General features: G+C 39.8%; 1 protein-coding gene across 2 annotated transcripts in view; it reads right to left on the reverse strand.

Annotated features, from left to right (window-relative positions):
• GRID2 (glutamate ionotropic receptor delta type subunit 2) overlaps nucleotides 1-23,265 on the reverse strand; it is a 1,094,955-nt gene that overhangs the window by 344,779 nt on the left and 726,911 nt on the right. For both annotated transcript variants that reach the window (XM_089526112.1, XM_089526113.1), the window contains exons 7-8: nucleotides 19,168-19,329; nucleotides 3,890-4,009 (exon numbers count right to left, since the gene is read on the reverse strand). In XM_089526112.1, the coding sequence (XP_089382238.1) occupies nucleotides 3,890-4,009; nucleotides 19,168-19,329 (282 nt within the window). The remainder of the gene's footprint in view (nucleotides 1-3,889; nucleotides 4,010-19,167; nucleotides 19,330-23,265) is intronic.

The raw sequence follows: 23,265 nt of genomic DNA on the forward strand, positions 1-23,265 counted from the left end.
ATAATCTTATAATTTATATGAATGTGGGAGGTATGAACAAGAACAGTTTTACATCATTCTTTTCCTTCTTTTGCCTTTGTTGTAATATTAATTTCTGAATGAGGCAAAGAGGGAAGTGGTTGCTGTTGTTTTTGTTTGATGCAATGTTTTAAAATTTGATGAATAAGGGCGGGTTACAGACGGGCAAAAAGGGGTGTGCTCATGACGTCATGAAGATATAGCCTTTAGACGGCCCTTACCTGAATGCCGCCATGAACGCGCCGCCTGCACACCCCAAGCGGGAAGAAACGGCATTAAAAAGGTGCCGCTTTTTTCCGCTTCTTTTCTATATACTGGGCAACTGCGCATCTCCGTCTGTAAGCTGCTGCACCTGTACGCCACAATTGTCACGCCGCAAATTTAAGTTGCACATTTAAAGGCTCCGAGTCAGCTGCGTCGCATAATGAGTCGGGGTCCTGGAACATTCGCAGTTTGCACCGAGGCTCTAATTAGAGCGTCAGATGCCATGCAGATGTGGAAGCTGCAGCACAGCTGCACTCTATTTTAATGCTCATAACCCTAACCCTAGAGCAACATGTACGCATGCGCTGCTAGAATTGTGGAAAGTTTGGAATTTAAAGTGAACCCCTACACACATTCCTGCGCCATTTTCACCTAACAATAAAAAAACACTAAAACTATAAATATTTACATATGTACAAGGGAGGTGATGGGGGATGGCAGGGGGACAGCAGTGGCAGCAGCGACAGCTGTGGCTGTGCATTGCAGATTCAGCAAGAGCGCGGGGACCAAAGGAGAGGAGGCATCCATGATGCTGGTGACACTGGCAACGTGCAAGCGGACAAGGATGCCAACACCAGCTGATCACCAGCTGGCAGGAGGCCACCTTTGTTCTTGGGTAGGGCAGGGGGAAAAGTTTAAAGGGGCCTGGACGCTTTAAATGTGCACATACGCTTTCTGCCGCTGGTGCTGACCGCTGCAGCTGCGCAACTGCGCATCCGCCAGCCGGCAAAAGAAAAAAAAGCCACGTTTTTGGCCGCCCGTGCGGAAGCTGCCTCTCTCTTTGCAGCGTCCTGCGAGGCGGCGGTATGGAAGCTGCGGGTAAGAAACGGCCCCAGGTGAGGCGTCTTCACTGCCCCCGGTGTGGAAGCCCCATACACCTGAGCCACGCCCCCAGGGTGGGCGGTCTGGAGGCTCTGTATTCAGGGGAAGACGCCTTCAAGACGTCTTCCCCTGCCCGTCTGTAACCCGCCAAGGTTACTTTAAAAAATTACCCATCAGTTCTACTATCCCTAGTCATAGTCTTAGCAAACTGCAAAACATAGGATTGCTTTGGAATTTCTCCAAAAACCTCAAAAGGGAGCATGGATAAGTCACACTTCTTCCCCCATATTCATGTGCTAAACTTGAAAATCACAAATATATGTTTCTCACATTGCGATTTATGTTCTGCACATTACAAGAGAATTGGCAAACCACATTTCAGAAAAAGAAAGTGTTAATTATTCACAAGCTGTGTGAGTTACTCACTGTGGTCACATATTGCATATATCTCAATACTGCACAATATGTCTGCATGCAGCCTATGCTAGGCTAAGCCATAACCCCCCTCTCCATTATTATTATTTTTTACTGAATATACTCTGAAGCTCCCTGTTCAACCATTTTGTACTGTATAGGGAACAGGTAATCTACAACCCTGTAGCGATACGCAAAATTACAGCAGCACTGAAACTTCCAGAGAACTCCAGCAAATCTCAGCACTGATGTTATCATTTTACATCTCACTGCAGTGACATAGCCAGATACTTTGGTGATCCTGTCCACTTCTGCACAAAGCATGGGATGGCTGTGCAGGGCACTTCAGGGGCTGTTCACTAAGTTGTAGGGAAGGATTTGGGCACTGTGGAGAGAAGAAGAGAATACCAATCCCTGCAGAGCCCCTAAAAGGATGTATGCACATATGAAGAAAATTTGTACATGCATACATCCATAACAGGATGCCAGCCAATAAGAGTCAATTACTTGCAAGAAGAGCAATACTAGTTCAGACCAAATATGTTTCCAGTCTGCAAATTTGTTCAGACAGCCTCCAAACAGTTGCTGATGAGGAGCCCACAAGCAGGATGTGAGTTCAACAACAGTCTTCCACTCATGTTTTTCAACTGAAATATAAAAATATAACATCTCTAGCAATAGAGAGACTAAAAGTCCATCATGACATGTTCATGCTTTATGTATAACCTCTGGACAACATGTGAAACAATTATTATTTAAATCAATAATAATTATAATGCAATAAAGAAATACAGAAACCTGACTTTTTCCCTCTTCACTTGGTCAGAGAATGTAAGCCAGAACATTTTCTTCTTGAAAAGCTGAAAGTAAAAGTTGCTGAAACACATGGCCAAAAATATTTTTTAAAGGTGTTGGACCTACAGGGATGCAAGGTATTTCAAGACTTGTAGGGACCTCTGCCTATTTTTCTTTGACCACAACTTTTGCCATGGCATGAAAATAGATTAATGATGTACAACAGAGTTCTATTGAATTCGTATCACCACAGGCCATTTTCCTATTTCTATGTACTGCAAAATAAAATAAAATAAAATAAAAACAAAAACAGGTTGTGTGACCTCTTTGAATGAAAGATGATAGTGTTGCCCTGTACATCATGTCAAGAAATCCCACTGCTTATAATAATAACTTTCAGGTAGGACTATTATTAGCTTTGGCTTGGTGGATAGGGACAGATCCAAAAAGGGGAGGGGGGAACCCATACAAGAATCCTTGTAATCATTCTTTTTCCTTTGACATGGGCGGTAATGGGTGTCTACACCTGCTGTAGCACCTCAGATTGTCCAGAAAAAGAAAAAAAAAGAACACCTAAATAATAAAATATGAATATCATCACAACGGGAGATTTTCCTCTGTAATCTTTCACACCATTTTAACTAACTTTAAGGTATATTTTGCCTTTTTCAGTGTAACAGGAAAAACTGGGGGGGGGGGGGAATAAACTACTAGGTTTAAGACATCCCTTCCCCTAGATCAAAGCAGGTCTAGTGATGAAAAAAGCAAACATTTTTAAAAAGTCATTTAAATCAATCATAAATTGAACTTCCATTCTGTACAGAGGTATGCCTCAGTTCATAAAGTAGACGTGTTCTTTTAACAGAAAAATTGGAACCAGAAGCAGAAAAAACAAGGAAAGAATAGGGATTGCATCCTCTTCCACAGCAAAGAAGAGCAGTTCAATATTTCAGCCAACTTTTTATTCAAAACTAACAATAGGAATATATGAAGTGGAACAATCAGGTCTCAATTCACCACATATGTCTCTCCATATTCATTTAAACATATACTATACTGAAAATATTGTTTTGGAATGACAACTTTTCCTTCACTGTGCAGAAGCTACCTGTCAGATAGTATATATGCTGCTAAGGTAGATGTGGAAGCTCCCTGAGGTTTTTGATTAGTGTGCTGAAGGCCCTTCAAATTCATCTCACCAGTTTGTTTCAAGATGGGGAAAAACCCAGGCCTTTTGTGAGGGCAACAGTCCTTCAAGATTAATTTCCCTTCTCTCTTAGCTACTCTCATTCTCCTTCTAACATTTGTTTCTTGTCTTCTAAAGCATGGCTGCATGTTGCTCATCCCTGCTTAAGGTGAAACACACGACTTTCCATCAAAATTGGGCTCTCTAATCAAAGTCCTCAAAAAACACAATTTAAAAGCCAATATGTCTTTAAAGTACACTTTAAACACTTGTCAAGTCATATGGGTTCATCAGTTTCGTACAATTGTTGCCAGCATATTCCTTCTTACTAAACATGGGAAAAGAAAGAAAAGAAAAGAATGACTAGATTCTTAGAAGATATAGTCTCACCTTGCGGATACCTCTGCTCAATTCTTCACCATAGTTGGTCCCCAGGATTTCAAAAAGAACATTTGGATTCCCACCATTTTCTGCAAACTCTAGTTCTCCAGTCAGGCCATTCACTCCACCCTGGATACATGGGCAAAATATGAGACACACAATTGAGACACAGCTATGCATTCATTTAAGCAAATAATATATTCACAGTCATTGCCAATCTTATGAAGTTTGAAACAGCACATAATCTTTAACTTATAAAACCAATGAAACAGAAACATACATTAGAAGTCATCTTTAAGAAATTAAAAACTAGTTATGATAATTGTAACTCATTGGTAAAGTATGAGCTGAGATCATGCTAGGGTTAATAACGGCTAAGCCTGATAGATGAAAGCAATCCACACTGCAAACAAGACAGTTTAGCACCTTTGCTCTGGTCAATATAATCTAAAATAAGAGGAGAGCATGTATCAGTCTGTCTCTGCCACAACTCTAAAATGATGAAATATAGAATCCTAAAACTTGATGTGCATGCTAAGAGAATGTATACTGTGAGGTTATTTTTTTTTAAAAAGATTGATTTTAATTAATTAAAACGTAGCTTGGGGTATCAGATTTATTCATTAGATGAATCATATAGAGTTACTATATCAGAGGCAGATATCAGACTCTTCTGGAGTAGGAGGGCAGCTAAGGGATACTCAAATGCAGGAACTCTTGAGACTTGGTCTAAATCTTGCAGCTGGATTGGAACTGGGAGTATAAAAGCTTCATTTCTTATCTTTCTACTGCTACAATAAAACAGATCTTACTGCTGTGTAATCTAGTTTCCCTGTGAAAGACTCCAAGTATTGGAGGGTATTTACAGCTAGATAACACATGTGTTTTTGGATGCTCATACACAAAGAGGGAGAGGGACAATTTTTGCTACTGGGTGAAGAGTGTGCTCCTGTCTTCTTCCATAGCTGGATGGGTTTTTAATTTTATAAACTACATTGGGAAGTGAAGATTAGTGTGTGTTAGAGAGAGAGAAAGAGGAATGGAGTAAAGGTTCATTCTTGAAGTCACTTTGGCCTGTTACAGACTGCCAAAATAAAGCTGCTTCGGGTCTCTTTGGAAGTATGCTATTTAAATGATGCATGGGTCCTACAAGTCCGGAGGTTGCACCAAAGCCATACTCCATTTCTAAGCACTGGAGTGCAGCTTTGGTGCAGCTTCTGGATTCTTAGGATGCATGAATCATTTAAACAGCATACCTCCAAAGAGACCCGAAGCAGCTTTATTTTGGCAGTTTGTAACAGGCCTTTGTCTTTCAAGCTGCAATCCATCCCACATCTGGAAGACCACATGATTCTTACCATTGTTCTACAGCAACATATGAGAGAGCTGATCAGGAATAACAGGCATGAACAAATAATTCCCCTGTATAGCAAGTGAATATGCCCCATGCTCACACCCCATATTACTCAATGGTGGCACAATGGTGGGACATACTGACGTTGACATGTATTTGTTGCTACCCACTGAATAATATGGGGGTTGAGTGTTCATATTTTTCCCTATCCACAGGTGATGTTGGGTGGGTTTGTTTAAATTTTTAAATGTTGACACACCCAGACATGTAATACCTTATCTACAATCAGATTCAAAGTTTCCAGAGGACCCTAACATATGCTTTTGAATCAGAGTGGTTACAGTTTTAAATGTCTTTGGTGAAATACATAAAGGGACCATACAAGGTAGTCTTCAGTAAGGTTCTGAATATATAGAAACAACTATAGGATATTTGAAAAGGTAGAGGTGCTCAAGATAGACACTGCATAAATGAAATTATTGTGTTCTTATTTATTACCTGTCAGTGTCTTCCCTATCAAATTTGGTCCATTTACAAACCAAAACATATTTTTTTTCTAACCTGAAGCGAATTGGCAAGTAGAAAAACCAAGTTTTGCCTTTTCTGCTTCATAAATCATCACCATCCATCACTGAGAATAAAAACTGAAATCAGAATTTAGCTGTCAGATCTGTAGATGATGCATGAGACGAGGGGAAAACAGCATTCATGGTTCCCTTTTCCGCAGGGCAGATGAAAGTGTGTATGTGTGTGCATGTGTTTTGTCAGTAACCTAAACAAATGTGACTGGGAAGACCTGGGGGCAGCTAGATGCAATAACATGGCATCATTTTTCTTTAGCTCGTATTGTTGCTATCAGCCTTACTTTAATAATTTACATAGATTACAAATGGAAATTGATATTTTTCTAACACTACCATTATTTCATATTACCGCCCCATTTGCCGTGTTTTTGAAGTGTCTTTACCGACTAATGGGAAAATTGTCAGAAGCCTGAGTAATGGAAATAATTTTTTCTCCTCCTCCCCAGAAGCAAAAAAATATCTTGATGGATGCCGATTAAAAAAATGTTGAAGTTAGTAATGGTTCCTGAGAATTTTGGATGTATGTGTGTCTTTATTTTGGCTCAGACATGTTTCTGTGATAGACATTACTTTTACATTTCTTTTTTTCTGGACTTGCATTCAATTTAAAGAGGATGTCACCTGAGTTGGCCCCTTCTCTTAGCAGTTGCATTCAAGGGGTCCTTTCACACTGCAGAATTATAGTGCTATGATTCCACTTTAACAGCTATGGCAACATCCTATGGAATCCTGGGACTTGCAGTCTTTAGGGAAGAGTATTTAGAATTCTCAGACAGAGAGATCTAGTCCCTTACCAAATTACCAATCCCTGGATTCCTCTGGATGTTACCACGTTGGTTAAAACAGAATATAGTGCTATAAGTCTGTAGTGTGAAAGGGTTTATCAGGAACAAGTCCACCTAGATTTGCCATAGAATATGCAGATGAAAACAAACAAACAAACAAACAAAAAGATCAACTTTCAATGTTAAATGAAAAGTTGATCTTTTTCTTTCTTTCTATAAGAGTACTTTGGAGTTTAAAAATCCAACAGCATAGTTATGCTGGAATAAGGTTGGTGTTTTCCCCAGCTCTCTTATGTAAGCTGCATTTCCTCCACACTGTAAATGAGAGCCCAGGCATTCACACCTTTCCTTGGACACCATCTGGCTTGTAATACACAGCTGGGAAGGGAGACACCTTTGTTCACATGCCCCCCAGTTAACCCACTAGAAGGATGGCAAATGCTGCTCCTTTCCGTGGCTGTGTAATTCAGGTTGGACAGTATCTGAATGTACTCCTACAGCCAATCAATGTATGGGATGATGGGTCAGAGTGGGAGTGCCATGCAACAGTTGGGAAAAAGGTATTGTGCACCAGTCTACTGGGTATCTCCTAATGCAATGTCTTAAAACTACCTATACTAGTGTAACCCATAGTTAGATCAGTGTAAGTTCAGTGGGCCCTTGGTATCCACTGGGGTTTGTTTCCAGGAGCCTTCAGGGATAGAGAAATCTATGGATGCTCAAGTCTCATTAAATACAATGGCATAGTAAAAATATGCTGAAGAGCAGGGTATAAATACTCTAAACAAACAAACAAACAAACAAACAAACAAATAAATAAATAAATGTTCCTTATAGAAAATGCAAAATCAAGCTTTTATTTTTGGAATTTATGTTTTTTGGAATATGTTCAAACGTGGATGCTTCCATCTGTGAATAAATAATCTGTAATTGTACTGTAATCAGGAGAATTCTAGCCATTATTTTACCAGTCTGATTAAAATTGTAGATTAATTACTAGAACTAGGAATGTTACTTCTCAAAAGTAAATATTTATGGCCCTCATTATTCTGATGATCCAGCAGGTTACTTGGTGCTGTTACTATAATTCAGAAAGATAACTTGCTGAGTGATTCATTACTAATTTGCCATTACTGTTACTGCTGGGGCACCAGAAAATACAAATTTCTGCCCCAAGTGATCAATTCAGTTATTTGCATCACCACATCTGTCGTGCATGATATCATGTTCAAATCCCAGCTTCCCATAAAGTTGATTTGGTCATCTTGAGCCAACTTCACAGAACTTTGGTTAGGAAAAATGTGTGTGAGAGTGAAGGTATAAACATCTTTATCTCAAGGAGATAAAAGGGATGAAATTTGTTAAAATATTTATCACTGGGAAAATAAGTCACAGTGAAACTGATGCATTCCAATGGTCTTTTAGAATATCTCCCTTAGGGTACAATCTACACATTTACCTAGGAATAAGCCCCTCGGAATTTGTTGAGGCTTACTTCTTCCTAGATACATATACGATTGCATTGCTAATCTAAATTGAACATTACTTTGCAGACAGTTGTCTCCCACCAGTTCAGGTTTACACATAGTCCCCACCTCTACCTCTTTCTCAAAGACACACACACACACAAATAGGCACACACTCCTCTCTGTTTTTCTCTCACACAAACACACAGGATTTGAGATTATTGAAGGCAGGTTCCTGCTCCAGCCATTTATGGGTGCTGAGGTTGAGAGTAAAGGAGGCTGCAAATGCCCCCCCCCTCCACGATGGAGGAGTTGGAGATAGACTATTTGCTGCCCTCCCCTGGGATAAGACAAGTGACATACAATCATGCCATGGCAAGGTTGCCATGGCATGAGGCTTTGGGGGCATGGTCTGAGGCAAGACTTTGCCATATTTGTCATGGCCAGCCAAGAGCAGCTCTCGGAGGATGAGGAGGAGGATGGGGCTCCTCCAGAGCAAGAGGTAATTGAGGATACACCAGGTGCTAATCCTGCTCCAGTACAAGAGGTAATTGAGGCTAGACCAGGTGCTAATCCTGCTCTGCCGGAATCCAACCCTGATCTCCCATCCCCAGAGGAGGAGGCTCAGCCAGGTCCTAGTGCTGGTGGGATTCCTCTGGTGGTACAGCAGCCTAGTGGTGACTCTGGGGGGAACCAGGCTTGAAGGTTCCCTCCTATAGACAACACAGGGCTGAAAGTGCTGGCAGGCCCAGATCCCAGAGACTTGCTGAGAAGCAATTAGCAAATCAGCCTCAGGTGGCATGGGGAAGAGTTTCTCTTACTTAATGAGCAGAGAGACACCAACTCAGTGCCAGAGTTTATTGGATGATCCTTTGGTGTGACTGCTGCCTGCACTGGCTCCCTGTATCTTGACTTTGGAATGGACTGGGCTATTGCTGTCTTCTGGCTGACCTGACCCTGGACTGGACAGACTATTGTGACCTCTGTTATCCTGATTTTGGCTTGGCTTCTGGTTTGCTTGTTCACTCTCTCCTTGCAAGGTTTGTGGACTACTACCAGCTTCATAGTTAATTGCCTTCCTTATCAGCGTGTGTCTGTTGGCTGCAGTCCAGGACAATATTGTCCCCTTAGTCTCATTGCTGTGAAGAAATTGACCCACCCACCCACCGCTGGTATAATATGAAGTTTTCTTGGTTGTCTAGGAAGGCAATGGCAAACCACCTTAAAATAAATCTTGCCAAGAAAATTCTAGGATAGGGTGACAATAAGAGTCAACTAGAAAACTACAATATTTTTGCTTTTATTTCTTTACTATTTGAGGATATCATCTGCATCCAGAGAAATGCATATTCTTTCTGTCTTCAAAGGAGGAAGGGAAGACAGCAAAAATCTTTGGTAGAAAAACAACCTAATTAATTGGCTAGTTGCTGTGGGGAAATGGGTGGACAAAATGGGTCTTGATTCTTATTATTTTTAAAATAAAAATTGAAATGGGTATGTGAAAATGGCAATAATGAAGGCTGCTGAGGGTTGGAGGAAGGCAAAATTGGTTCTCCAGCCTTCAGCCAATGACCATTCCTGCTTTATGTAGAGGCACTGTTCATAAGAACCAGTATTTCCATGAAGTTTGATGAGTTACCACCATGATTTGCACACAAAATGTTTTAATTTCGGAGCAGCCATGTGCACCATTATGCTTATCTTAGTGGCCACTGCTAACACGTAAAGAGGCATTGATTACTCCTTGAGCATTGGCTCAAGGATGAGCTAGCCCCAAGCAGAGGTTGAAATATTTTTTTAAAAGCAATACATTTATTACTGCTTTTTAAAGAAGTAACTTGATATAAATGTTACCAGACATTGCTTTTCTGTTACTTTAAAATGATTGTTATTTTTAAAATAATTTAAAATACAAAGATGACCAACAATCTCTCCAAATGACCTCCCAAAGCATTATTTTAGGAGTAACAACTAAATGCTACACAAAATGACATTACAAGTCATGCTATTTCATAAAAAATAAAATTGTTATCACCCCATTAGCCCCCAAAGTAGCACATTATGACAGCATAAGTGCTTTTAAATGTGTTACGTTCAAACATTGACACAATCCTAATGTTACTCTCACATCATAGCTGTATGAAAACTCTTGTCAAAATGTGAGTCAGGGAGGTGGGGCCAGCCAATAGCTGGGTAAGACGATCCAAGGGGCCTTTCACACTACCTTTTAAACCGGTTTTGAAAACGATTCGTCCATGTAAAGTTCATATTGGGCCCAATTCTTTCACAATCCATGTCGAGACTTGCACAAGGAAATGCCTCTTACCATGGGTTATGGGGAATCGGGCTAAAATCCATCTTTTATGAAAAGACCCGGGTTCCGCGAAATATGAACTTGCTCTCAATCATGATTGGGGCAAATTCAGGGAGGGATTAAGGTCAGAGGGCGGGCAGATGTCAGAGCATTCCCTCCCCTCATCCGAGAGGAGGGGGAGGAGGAAAGAGCCGAAGGAAAAAGGGGGATCTGCATGCAAAGGGTGACAGGAGGCAAAAAGGGGGTCAATTCAGGGCAGGTCAGGGCGCTACAGCAAGGGAAGCCTCTGCTATCTGGCAAAGACCTTTTTCTTAGGATTTTATTTTTTTTAATTATTTTTGGCTGTCTATGCGCATATTCTTTCCTTTGGAATGACTGCTGCAATGCGAATGAATGTTACAATTCGAATGTAATGTTGCAACTTGGCAAATTGATACAGCTTTTGCTAATGTCTCTAAGGAATTCAGGGATAACCTAGGGAAAGCAAAAAAAAAAAGCATCCTTTTCTGGCATTCCGAGGTGAGGAATTAATTTTGTTGTTGTTGTTGTTCTTATTATTACCTGTGTATGAGGCATTCTGGGGTGCCAAGGGAGTGGGATACAGGCTACAGAGACAGCACTAACTTTCATTTTGGGGTTGAAAATGGGGCCAAGGGCAGATCATAACCTATAACACTGACCCAAATGCCCACAATACACACACACACACACACACCAGAGGTTATTAAATTTGACAAGTGGTGCCTGGTCTTTTAAAAAAGGAGGGGTGGAAAGCACACTTCTGATGCCCCTATCAGTGCTGGAAACGTCACCTATGACCATCGCGGAACTAACTTTGATTGACAGCCAGGCACCTTCACCTTAAACCCGAATTCTCCAAGAGGGCATTTGTGTTAAAATGCCCCTGATTGGTAGTCAGCACTTGCTTCTGGAGAGATTTGGGAGGGGCCCCCCAAATTTGACCAGTTCGTTACAGAGCAATGCCACCAGTGTGAATGAGGCCCAAGACTACCGAGTGCTGGGAAAAGATAGATTGTAGTTAAAATAATGCTCAAGAATTAGAATTCGATGCAGGAGAGAAGTCACTTTTTAAAGCTGTGCAATAGGTTCCCCCCCTCTCTTTCTCCCTGAGTGTGTGTGTGTATGTGGGGCAGAAGCTTTGTATCAGAACTGAGCAAGAGGGTGTGTGTGTTTATGAGTGAAATAAAAGTTTTGCGTTGGAATTGGGGAAGTGTGAAGGAGGAATCTGTGTGCGTGCATGCGTGTGTATGTGTTTGCGTGAGGCAGAGGCTTTGCATTCAAACTTAGTGAGTGAAAGATGGAGGGATATGTTTTTATACGAGGCAGAGACTCTGCATCTGAACTGAGTGAGTGAGCAAAGGGGGGGGGGGCGTTAAGGCATTAAAATATATAGCTGTAGCAGTGTTGCAGCAAATGAACATTACATGTTTGCCGACTGAAATCATGCCTACTGTCCGCCCCAACCAAAATTAGGAGAAAAGTGATACTGCATGACAGAAGAGTTAATGGAGAACATTATCGGATTATTTCTGTAAGTGAAAACGGATGTTTTTACAACTGTCTCCCATTCTATAATGATAAAACAGTGATGAAGTCATGTTGGAGGTGCCAACCGAAGGCACTATTATCCTGGCTATTCTGCTTTACTGCCCCTGTGTGATAAGCCTCTTATTAGATAATGCAATAATTTCACATCTGATTATGGGGGCATAGATATATTTCTGATTCCCCATGACATCCACCAGACAAGAATTAGCCAGATTGAGGGGTGAAGGCTGCAATGATAGGTGCACCCTGCACTATGATAGTGGCTGTAAGTGACTGTGGTGTAGTTCCGAAACCTTATCTATTATGCTATACTAAACCACACAAAGTTTTGCAGACTGTTATCTGCAACCCAATATTAAAAAAAAAATAGTTTCCTTCCCTAAAGAGACAAGACTGTAGTTTCATCAGCTTTGAGAGATGAAATTTCTGCATTCATATTAGTGCTGCTTTGGAAGGCTAACTCATACTTGCCATACAACTGTTGGAGGTACTGTTATGTTTCTTTGTTCCTTCTTGGTTATCTAGCAGTGCTGTACAAACAAGTCTTTATCTCAGGAAGCAGATAATCCTCCATGTGTTGCAGGACTTCAGTTCCCATCAACCTTCACCACTGGTTATATGGGTAGTGCTGATGGGGGGGGGGCTGCAGTCCAGCAACATCTGGAAGGCCACATATTTCTCCACCTCTGCTATTTGTTCAGTCTTGGCAAATCATATGTCTGCTGAAGGAAGACTGGCTGCTGACTTCCTTTAATCCATTGCACTACAATTACTCCCAGACAGGTCTTTTCTCCCTCCCTAACACACACACACACACTACAGATACACACTATTGCTTGTTCTCCCTACTCTTTGCCCAGAAAGCAGTGTACATCTGGAAGAATTTTATGAGGATGTGAAATAAATTGATATTTATAAGGGCAACATAATCCAAACAAGCTCTTCAGCTAAGAATATTAGGGATAAAATTTTCAGAACACTGGGACTGGTGTATATCTATCTATTACTTTCAGAGGTGTGTTTGTGTAGGGGTCTATCTTTAGGGATTTTGTTTCTGAAACTAAGCTGTACTTAAATTTTGTTTGATAGATAAGACTGGCCTCTTAAGATGTCCAGGTGCATGGAAATTGAGGTGGCAGCAATAAAGGCTTCAACATACTGTTTTTCTGGCTATTCTGGGCATAGCTTTTGTTGTGTCTCCTTAGTGGGTATAATCAATTTCTAATCTCTTTTCTGGTTTCCAACCATTACCTCTGGGCTTTTGGTTTTTTAATGTTTCTGCTTCCATTTTTAGCTCACAGAAAGCCTCCTGACTTTACCCTGCATAAACAATAGCAACTGGAAATTCTAGTGTTCAAAAAGAGCTTTTCTTGTTAGTATTGTGGCTGATTCTTCCTCAGTATTTGACACACAAAGAACATACAGCCTTGATATGATCTTTGCATTCCCTAGAAAGTACAACATATAATGTGTGGTTTCCAGTGGCAAATCATGTTGATAGTTTCCCTTTTGTTCTCCTACCAATTTGCTTCCAATCTGAGTTCAAGGTGCTTATGATGACATGGCATGGGACCTCAATATTGAAGGAATGGCTCTTCCTATATATACCTTTCCAAGAATTGAGATCTTCAGGAAGGTTATTCCTCTGTGCCTCACCAATGGGCAAAACAAAGTGGGATGACATGGAAGAAGGTCTTTTCAGTTGTGGCACCCTGACTGTGTTTTGGCTTCTCCTTGAATATCCAAGTGATGCCAATATTGATTTCTTTCTGGTGCCAGGCTTTAACATGGCTTTTTATTAAAACCTCTGGTGACTAATTGATTTCAGATATACTCTTACATGGTTTTAACTTGTTGTAGCATTTAAAGTGGTTTTTAACAGTTGCTTTGGGGATAGTTTTAACTGTCATTTTATTAAAATGTTTTTATCTTGTTCCAATTATTTATATTTTTAATCTAGAAATGTTTTAAATTGCTTATGTTGTTCATGTCTCTGAGTTCCTGTGATGAAGGGCAGAAATGATGAATTTTAATAAATAATTAAATAAATCAGGCTGCTTAAAAACTGATTCCTTTGTTTGTAAATTAAGAGATTATCCATGTTTAATATTCATATTGCCGCTTGGTGATGGGAAGGTATAATTTTACACAGTGTTAAGTTACATTAGAGATTAGGGATATAACACAGGACCATTAAAATAAACAGAAATATGGCAGAATATGCTGAATTAATTTCTCTTTGGTCTGTTGAAATAGTATAGTGATGACATTGACGTGCAATCCCTTTCAGTTAGTTAATTATAATTTGGCTGTTGAAGCCCTTGAAGTTACAATATGATTTATGCAATTTATGGTATAATTGAATATGATAACCAAATATGGATTTCTGTTTATTTTTCTGTCTCACTGAAGTGTTCTGTATGTCTGTGAACTCAGCTTCCTCATAAAATCAGAAGGTACCAACCATGACTTTTTTCTAATACCATCAAATCCATATGCTATACTTTATTTAGACAAATGAGGCATTTTAAACACTCAAAGCACTGGAATTCTTACTGAGATCAGAAAATACCCAAATGAAAGCACTCAATGGAAGTTTGTTTTATTTTAATCTACTTGGATGATAGTTAAGAGTTGTACATAAGGAAGAATGTGCTCATGTTGGATAATTTCCAACCATACAGACCAGTGAAGAAAGAAGTTGCAAAGTGGACTTTATTTATTCTTTGTTTAGACATAGAAACACCTCTGACATTATCTGGAAGGAAAGGGAATCCACTGTGCACAGTTCACTTTTGTGTTGTATAGACAACATGGTGTAATGGTTTGAGCACTAGACTTTGACTCTGGATTCAAATCCCCACTTCACCATGGAAACTCAATGGGTGGCCTTGGACAAATAACACTCTTTCTGCCTCAAAGAAAAACAAAGGCAAACCCCCTTTGCACAAATCTTATCAAGAAAGCTTTGTGATACGGTTGCTTTGGGGTTGCCATAAGTTGGAATCAACAACAGCAGCAACAACAGCAGATAACTTATAAAGCCTTGAGCCATAAACATGTAGAACAGTGATTCCAAAACTCTGGCTTTCCATGTGTTTTGGATTTCAGATCCCAGAATTCCAAATTCTTGGCAAAGGTGGTTGGGGCTTCTAGGAGCTGGAGCCCAAATCACCTGGAGGACCAGAGTTTGGAAATCACTGGTGTAGAACATAACCAGTATTGGCTTATTTTTCTGGAAGTGCTACCCTGACATAGGAAAAAACCAAGTTGTGTACGTTACCAAATGATGCATGACTTTAAAGCAATATAGAAAGACATCAAATTTCCATAAAATCCAATAGCTCCAAATTGGCCTGTTCATTGCATCCCCCCCCCTCCCTTGATGGGAGGACACAAAATTGGGAATGGGCGGTCACATATTGCCCATGGACTGCATTATTCACTCCCTTGATATAAGGAAACCCAGGGTACAAGCTCAACTGCTGCTTCAAGTTCTCCCAAGATGTTTGCATGTATATTGAAATTATAGTACGCTGATGAAACCCAGATCTGTCTCTCTGTGTCTCCGACTGATACAGTAACTAAGGATGGCACCTCCCCTCTGGATGCCTGTCTGGAGTCAGTAATGGGCTGGATGAGGGAAAACAAACTCAGGCTGAGTCCAGAGAAAACAGAGGTACTTGTGATAGGCACCCCATGTCCAGATAGGGAAATTTGCCACCCTATTCTTGACGGGGTTATGCTTCCCTTAAAGGATAAAGTTTGCAGTTTGGGAGTACTCCTGGACTCATCTCTACAGTTATCATCTCAAGTGGATGTGATGGCCAGGAGTGCTTGGTACCAGCTTTGGCTGATACGCCAACTGCATCCCTGTCTGGACCGAAAGGACCTTGAAACTGTAGTACATGCATTGGTAACCTCTTGCTTGTATTTCTGTAATGCGCTCTACATGGCTTTGTACCAGGTTCGGAAGCCTCAGCTAGACCAGAACGCTGCAGCCAGATTGGTCACAGGTACTTCAAGATCGGACCATATAACACCTATATTAAAATCTCTCCATTGGCTGCCTATTAGCGCACCCGGGCGCTATACAAAGTGTTGGTCATTACCTATAAAGCCCTACATGGCTTGGGCCCGAGTTACTTGAGGGAGCACCTCTCCCTACATAATCCACCTCGCACCCTCAGAACAACGGGGAAATACCTACTTGAATACCCCAGGGTAAAATTAGCAGCAACTCATCAGAGAGCCTATACGGCGACAGCCCCTGCCCATTGGAATGCACTTCCAGAAAAGATCCAACTCTGTTCCACATTGGAAGCCTTTAAGAAGGCATTGAAAACTTATCTTTTTCAGATAGCATACACTCCTGTTTCTCTTTAAAGATAGTAACCCTAATTAAGATCAGGATGTCCAACCACAACTGATAGTTTTTAATTGTTCTGTAGATGGTTTTAGACTTTTATTGAATTGTGTGAAATTGTTGATGTAACTGCTGATGTAATTGTTCTTATATTGTATTGCTTTGTATTGTGACATGTGTCACATAGCTTGCACAGTGTGAACTGCTTTGATCAGGAGGAAAAGTGGTATACAAATAAAAGTTTTATTTTATTTTATTTATAGACATGCAAATTGTGTGTGTGTGTGTGCGCATGCAAACTGTATGTGTGTGTGTGTGTGTGTTTCTGAATCTGGCAATCAAAATAATAGCCTAATTGATGATAAACTGTGAACAACAACAAAATCACTGACAAATTGATGCACTTCACCAGCATGTCCAAATTTGCCAATTGAGATGGGTAAGATCACGCTGCTTGGCCACTGCCACCCACAAACCAGCTCAGAAAGCACAATAATATCAAGGAACAGATCACTGATTGGGAAAGAAGAGTGAGGTAAACTACATTTGCTCTAAAGAAATAATCCAGTTTGACAACACTTTCATTGCCCTGGTTCAATGATATGGAATTCTGGCAATTGTAGTTGGTTGGCTTTGCTCTGGTGCCACAACCATTTACAGTTCCCAGAATTGCATAGCACTGAGTCAAGGCAGTTAAAGTGATGTTGAACCAGATTATTTTTGCAGTGCAGATGAGACAAAAGAGTGAGGCAATACGTGTGGCAAAAATGGATGGAAAGTTAGAGAGAAAGAGAAGGGTGTCTCTGTCTGCTTTTACTGATCTGTTTCCACCAATGTGCCCTGACAAGCTAATCCAAAGAATATGCAAACCTAAATTTCAAAAAAGTGCTCTTCAATGTTCTTGTAGAGAGAAGCATGTTAATCGAGCAAGAGCAATCAGGTACAAGTGTGAGATGAGTGAGTAACAAAGAAGAACTATGGAACTCTGCTAGATATGCATCTCACATATGTGTCTGGTCAGACCAGCATTCTACAGTTGTGAATCTGATCATGATTTCTAGATGCTTTCCTAAAAGGGTGTTTAATATGTGAGCATGGCAAATATAAACATTGTAAGACAGCAAGTTCCAAAATTTCTATGCCTTCTGAATCATTCAGAAGCTATTCAATGACATTCATAATACACAAGAGAGATTTTTCATTTTCTCTAAACCCTGTTCATGCTGCTTTCGCATTGCATCTGGCTGGCCATTTGTTTCCACATTGCAGGGAGAATTGCCTCACAAATTAATCATTACTCTGAGTGACTACTGTGAGGTTAAAGGAGGAATTTGTTTGTTTTATTAATTATCCTCTTAGTAAAAGGCAGAAAATAGCAGGGGACAAACTGGAAATGCTAGCAGGGTGGACAGAGCAAAGGATTTCATAGACAGTAAAACTTTCCAGATGCAAATTATCATATACTGTATACTAGAGAACAGATGTCATGTCTTTAACTTTAAAAAGCCCTTTACAAATAATTTAAAGTAGATGGAGGATCCAGGATTTATTTGTTACATTTATATCCCTTCTTTAATTCCTGCAAGGCTGTGGGTGAATGAATGAGAATTGGTGAGTTTCATGCTAGAACTGAACTTCAACTTAAAGTCCCTGCCAAAGCCTCTCATTCTCACACCACACTGGCCTCCACCATTAATACTTACTCCTGGTATTCATTTAAGACCAGGAGTATAGGAAGGATGCCCATTTAGTACATAGCTGAGACAGCATGTTTTTGTGGTTTGAACATTGGACTATGACTCTGGAGATCAGGTTTTGAATTCCCACTCAGCCATAGAAACCCAGTAGGGGACCCTCAGCAAGTCACATTCTCTAAGCCTCAGAGGGTGGTCAATCCCACATTCTGAAATTCCCTGCCAAGGCAAGGTATGCTGGTACTCTCTCTCTGTTTTGCTTCTGGTAGATGAAAATAATTTTATTTAAACAGATCTTCCGTGCTTGATCTGGGTTATTGTTGATAGCCAGATAGACAGATGCTGAACGGATAGGGCATAAACCTATTATTTGTATAGGACTTTTCTGTTAACAGTTCCTTAATAGAAAGGGTTGCCCCAGGCAATGCTATTATTAATAATACTTTATCATGGAGTGCTTTATCCCACTTGGAGATGCGGTCCTCCTACTGTTTAGACCAGCATGGTATAACTGTATTTGGTCCAAAACATACTTTAGAAATAATCCATCTTGAGACCGTTTTAACTGCCCTGACTCGGTGCTAGGGAATCCTGGGAATTGTAGTTTATTGTGGCACCAGAGCTCTCTGACAGAGAACGCTAAATGCCTCAAAAAACTACACATCCCAGAATTCCCTAGCATTTATGCAGGGCAATTAAAGTGGTCTTGGATTATTACTGCAGTGTGCTTTGGACATTTGTCTCATGAACAGGTGTTTCAGGTGAGTTGCTTTTAAACAGGATTATATGCATAACACATTCATTCATTCATTCATTCATTTTTACCATGTCTTTCCTTAAACATAGTACACAATGTGGCTAACAAGCATAACTTAAACAAAACAACAACAAGAAATTAAAGAATAAAACCATTAAAACCACCACAGTGATCCATGAACATCAAAACATTTGGAGGTCTAGCTTGAAGAAATGTATTGTATATACTCGTGTATAAGTCTAGAAATTTAGGTGAAAAAATTGACCCCAAAAAGATGAGTTGACTTATCCATGGATCAATACAAGTACTGTACTTTCCTAAAAATATTTATATCCAACTTATGGAACCCAGTTTATAGAGAGATTATAACAAACAAGGCAAAAGATTTGAAGAAGTACCTTTTTGATTGTATCCAGCATGGATCTCCCTCCTTGCCAGGGCTTTGAGTTCTTTCTGATGCATGTCAGACTAGCCATGCTGTGCCACTTTCGGTCCTCCAGCTTCTTATGAAAAGCATTTGCTAACAGAAGGACAGTATCGTAGATGTAGAGGTTGGTAATCTGTCAAAGAGATTAAAGATTGATTGTAAGCAACTAGCACATGCAGCCTGGCAGGATTCATAAGTGGCTTGTCAGAGCTGCTACTGCTCAGGCTTTCATTAACTTCAATGCAACAACACTGGCAAAGCCTGCCTCACACCCAGTGGTCAAAAGTTACATTTAGTAAGCAATTGGTCACAGTTCTAACATCTCCAAAGTATTTAGTTGCCATACAGCTAGACTTTTAAAAGTAACCGTTCAGTTCTCTGTTCACCAAAAGAAATCAAAATAGACACTGTTTAGATGATGATGATGATGATGATGATGATGATGATGATGATAAATTTTATTTCTTTCCCACCTGTTATCAAGGCTCCAGGTGGGATACAACACATTAAAACATAATTAAAAATACATAAACCCATAGTTAAAATACAATACCATAAAACCATTAAAATACATGCATAAGAACTCATATACAGTTTAAGAATTTATACATTAAAATTGACTGGATATATCTGCTGGAAGAGATATGTTTTAAATGCAGTCAGCATTTTGAGCTGTCACATCTCTTCCTGCAGGACATTCCACAGTCTGGGTGATTCCATAGTTATGTTTCAAAACTCTGAATTCCACAGCATGAGACACAACACAACCCATCACTTGACTGATCCTATATTCTTTCTCTACAGTTTATTCTAGTTGTTATACAGGTAACTAAAATTTACAGTCACACCCACCCACCCACCCACACACACACACACAGATTATCTTGCATTAAATTAGATATACTTTCATTATGGAAAAGTGAAATAATTGTAACATTTGTAATGAGTCCTTCCAGAGCAATATTCATACTAATTGTTTATAGCAGGCTATGCATAATTACCTTTTTATCAGCAAGCATAGGTTTGGATCTGAGTATCCCCAGAAATCCTGTTTCCTAATCTTTTGAGAAATGGGAATTACTATGTGGGAAACACAATTCTTGCCTAGCTTGAGAGTCCATAAGGACCAGTCACCTTATGTTTATGCTTAGAAATTTTGTTTTTAAGTACAATTGTGTTTTGTTTAAAGTAAAAATTAGCATCCATTGGCTAAACCACTTCAGCTCCTTATTCACTTGAAAGCTAAAATTCTATTTCTCGTTCTCATTTCACTACTACAGTAATTAGTGAAATAATTAATCTAGGCGTAATTCTCACTACTAGTCTCAGATAGAGCAGTTATACTGAATAAAATATCTCTCTGCATGTGCCTTCAAGTTGCCTGTTGACATATGGTGACCCTTTGAATTTTGTAGGGTTTTCTTAGGCAAGGCATACTCAGAGGTGGTTTTGACAGTTCCTTCCTCTGAAATGTAGCTTACAGCCCCTGGTATTCATTGACAATCTCCCATCCAAGTACTAACCAGAGATGACCCTGTTTGGTTTCCAAGATCAGATGGGAACTGGTGTCTTTAGGGTATTTAGGCCTTCACTGAATAAAATGTTAAATGATAAATTAATGATAAATCACTGAGATTTATTAAGTAACATGTAAATCCTAGTGAGTCAATGAATCTACTCTAGTTGGGACTAGCAACTCACTTTTGGCCATGGAAATCACTAGTCTGGATACCTGACATACCTGCATTGTTATAAGATGGTTTTAAATTTCAGAAGGCTTAAGAAGGAATAATAGACACATTATTCATTATAAGGCTTAATAATGACTTCCTTTAACCCAGGCTTATAAACATTTCAAACATCCCAAACAACAATATGGCAAGAAAAGTCATCAGAAACAATAAGGCCACTAATGAGACATAGCATATAATAACATATAATATCCATTGTCACCATGTTTCAACAAACTGATATTTTGTTTAAAGCATTAGGGGAATACTGAGATATAATCATAGTTCATATTGATGTATATACTTGCTAATTTTAGAGAAGTTTTGCAGTGCATCTATCAACTGTTAAGAGGACTCTAGAGAACATTGATCAGATGTCATTAAACAGATATTTTAAGCCTTTACCAATAGTGCAGATGAATACTTATGGCATTTTCAATCACAAATAATTCATGTATAAAATAATTTCTGGATCTCTGAATTGTTTTTTCCCTGTGGTTTCAGCAGCATGTTGCATTAATGTTGGTTGCCCTGTAATATATTATACAGCAGCTATTCAAGGACTGCTTCATATATTTACTGGTCTGAATTATCTCGCACCTAATCTAAACAGATTTAACAATGTCTTGTGCAACTAAACTGAAAACAATTGATTTAATGTACAGTGGGCCTCTGTATCTAGGACCCCTCCCCCCTTTAGATACTAAAATCTATGGATGCTCAAATCCCATTATTACACCATGACATGTTAAAATGGTGTTCCTTATATAAAATGGCAAAATCAAGGTTTGTTTTTGGATTTGGTGTGTGTGAATATATTCTAACCATGCAATGGCAAATCCTCTCTGAAGAAACATGTCTCCCCCCCCCCCCCCCAGGTCACTCCCTCTGAGATCAAAATGAGGCACCCAGCCATCTGATCGATGCTGGGAATGGACTTCAGAGTGAGTGGCTTACTCCAATGTTGCAGCTGCCCAGTATTGCAATGGAGTGCCCAAAGTAATGGAGGGATGTTGGGGCAGTTTCAGGCCCAGAATCGTCCAGGCTGCTAGTGATGTATTTTAGCCTGTGTGGACCCAGCCTAAGAATACTCTTTCATTTTTCCCCTCCCATTATGCCCATGATAGTAAGTGGATACACAAGTAACATATCCACTGATTTTTTTTTTTTATCCACAAATTCAAGCATCCTTGACCTGAAAGTATTTTAAAAATATATAATTTCTAAAAAGCAACCTTGATTTTGACCTTTTATCTAAGGGACACCCTTTTATTAACTCATCGTATAGAATGGGATTTGGGCATCTATAGATTTTGGTATCCACAGGGGGTCTTGGAACCAGACCTCAGCAGATGCCAACAGCCTAGTTTTCTGGGATAAGTGAACTAGAGGTTTCAGCTCAAATTCTGAGCTCTATTTACCTTTACTATCAGATTCCGGGTGTTCTGAGTATTTTGAATTAGTGCTTTAAGATGGTAATGGACAGATCAACAATGAAAAAAACTGAGAGTGAATCAAGGTAAGTCAGACTGTTGTGTCCAGTTCTGGGCACCAAAATTCAAAAAGGACATTAAGAAACTGGAGCATGTCCAAAGGAGGGTGACTAAAATGGTGATAGGTCTTGAAACCATGCCCTATGAGGAATGATTTAGGGAGCTGGGGATGTTTAGCCTGGAAAAGAGAAGGTTAAGAGGTGATATGATAGCCCTGTTTAAATATTTGAAGGGAGCAAGCTTGTTTTCTGCTGCTACAGAGAACAAGACATGGAACAATGGATGCAAACTGCAGGAAAAGAGATTACACTTCAACATTAGGAGGAACTTCCTGACAGTAAGGGCTGTTCGACCATGGAACACACTTCCTTGGAGAGTGATGGAGTCTCCTTCCTTAGATGTCTTTAAACAGGGGCTGGATGGCCATCTGTCGGGCATGCTTTGACTGAGAGTTCCTGCATGGCAGAATGGGGTTGGACTGGATGGCCCTTGTAGTATCTTCCAACTCTATGATTCTATGATTCTAGTTCTATCAGGGATTGCACTCTCTTTAAAGATTCGTGTTTGTAATTTGTACATACATGTGGGCCTATAATTTTCTTTGGTGTGCAGTAGGCAACTGCAGCAGGTCTCAGAGGCATGTGGATTGCCAAAAAGTAAAAATAAAACCCCATGGAAGTAGTCGTTGGAAAAACAAATAACTTTTGATGATAGCGCCTATATATTTAACAGTGAATTGTTGTTCCTGGCAGCTCCTAGAAATTTTCAAGGCCACTAAGATTTTTTTGGCCTTCAGGTCTACATAATATGATGACTGCCTTGTTGTATGGTATAATGCAGCTTTCT

The sequence above is a fragment of the Sceloporus occidentalis genome, unplaced genomic scaffold, assembly GCF_023333645.1.
Source record: "Sceloporus occidentalis isolate IW3139 unplaced genomic scaffold, rSceOcc1.0.p SCAF_5, whole genome shotgun sequence".
NCBI classification, from domain to species: Eukaryota; Metazoa; Chordata; class Lepidosauria; order Squamata; family Phrynosomatidae; genus Sceloporus; species Sceloporus occidentalis.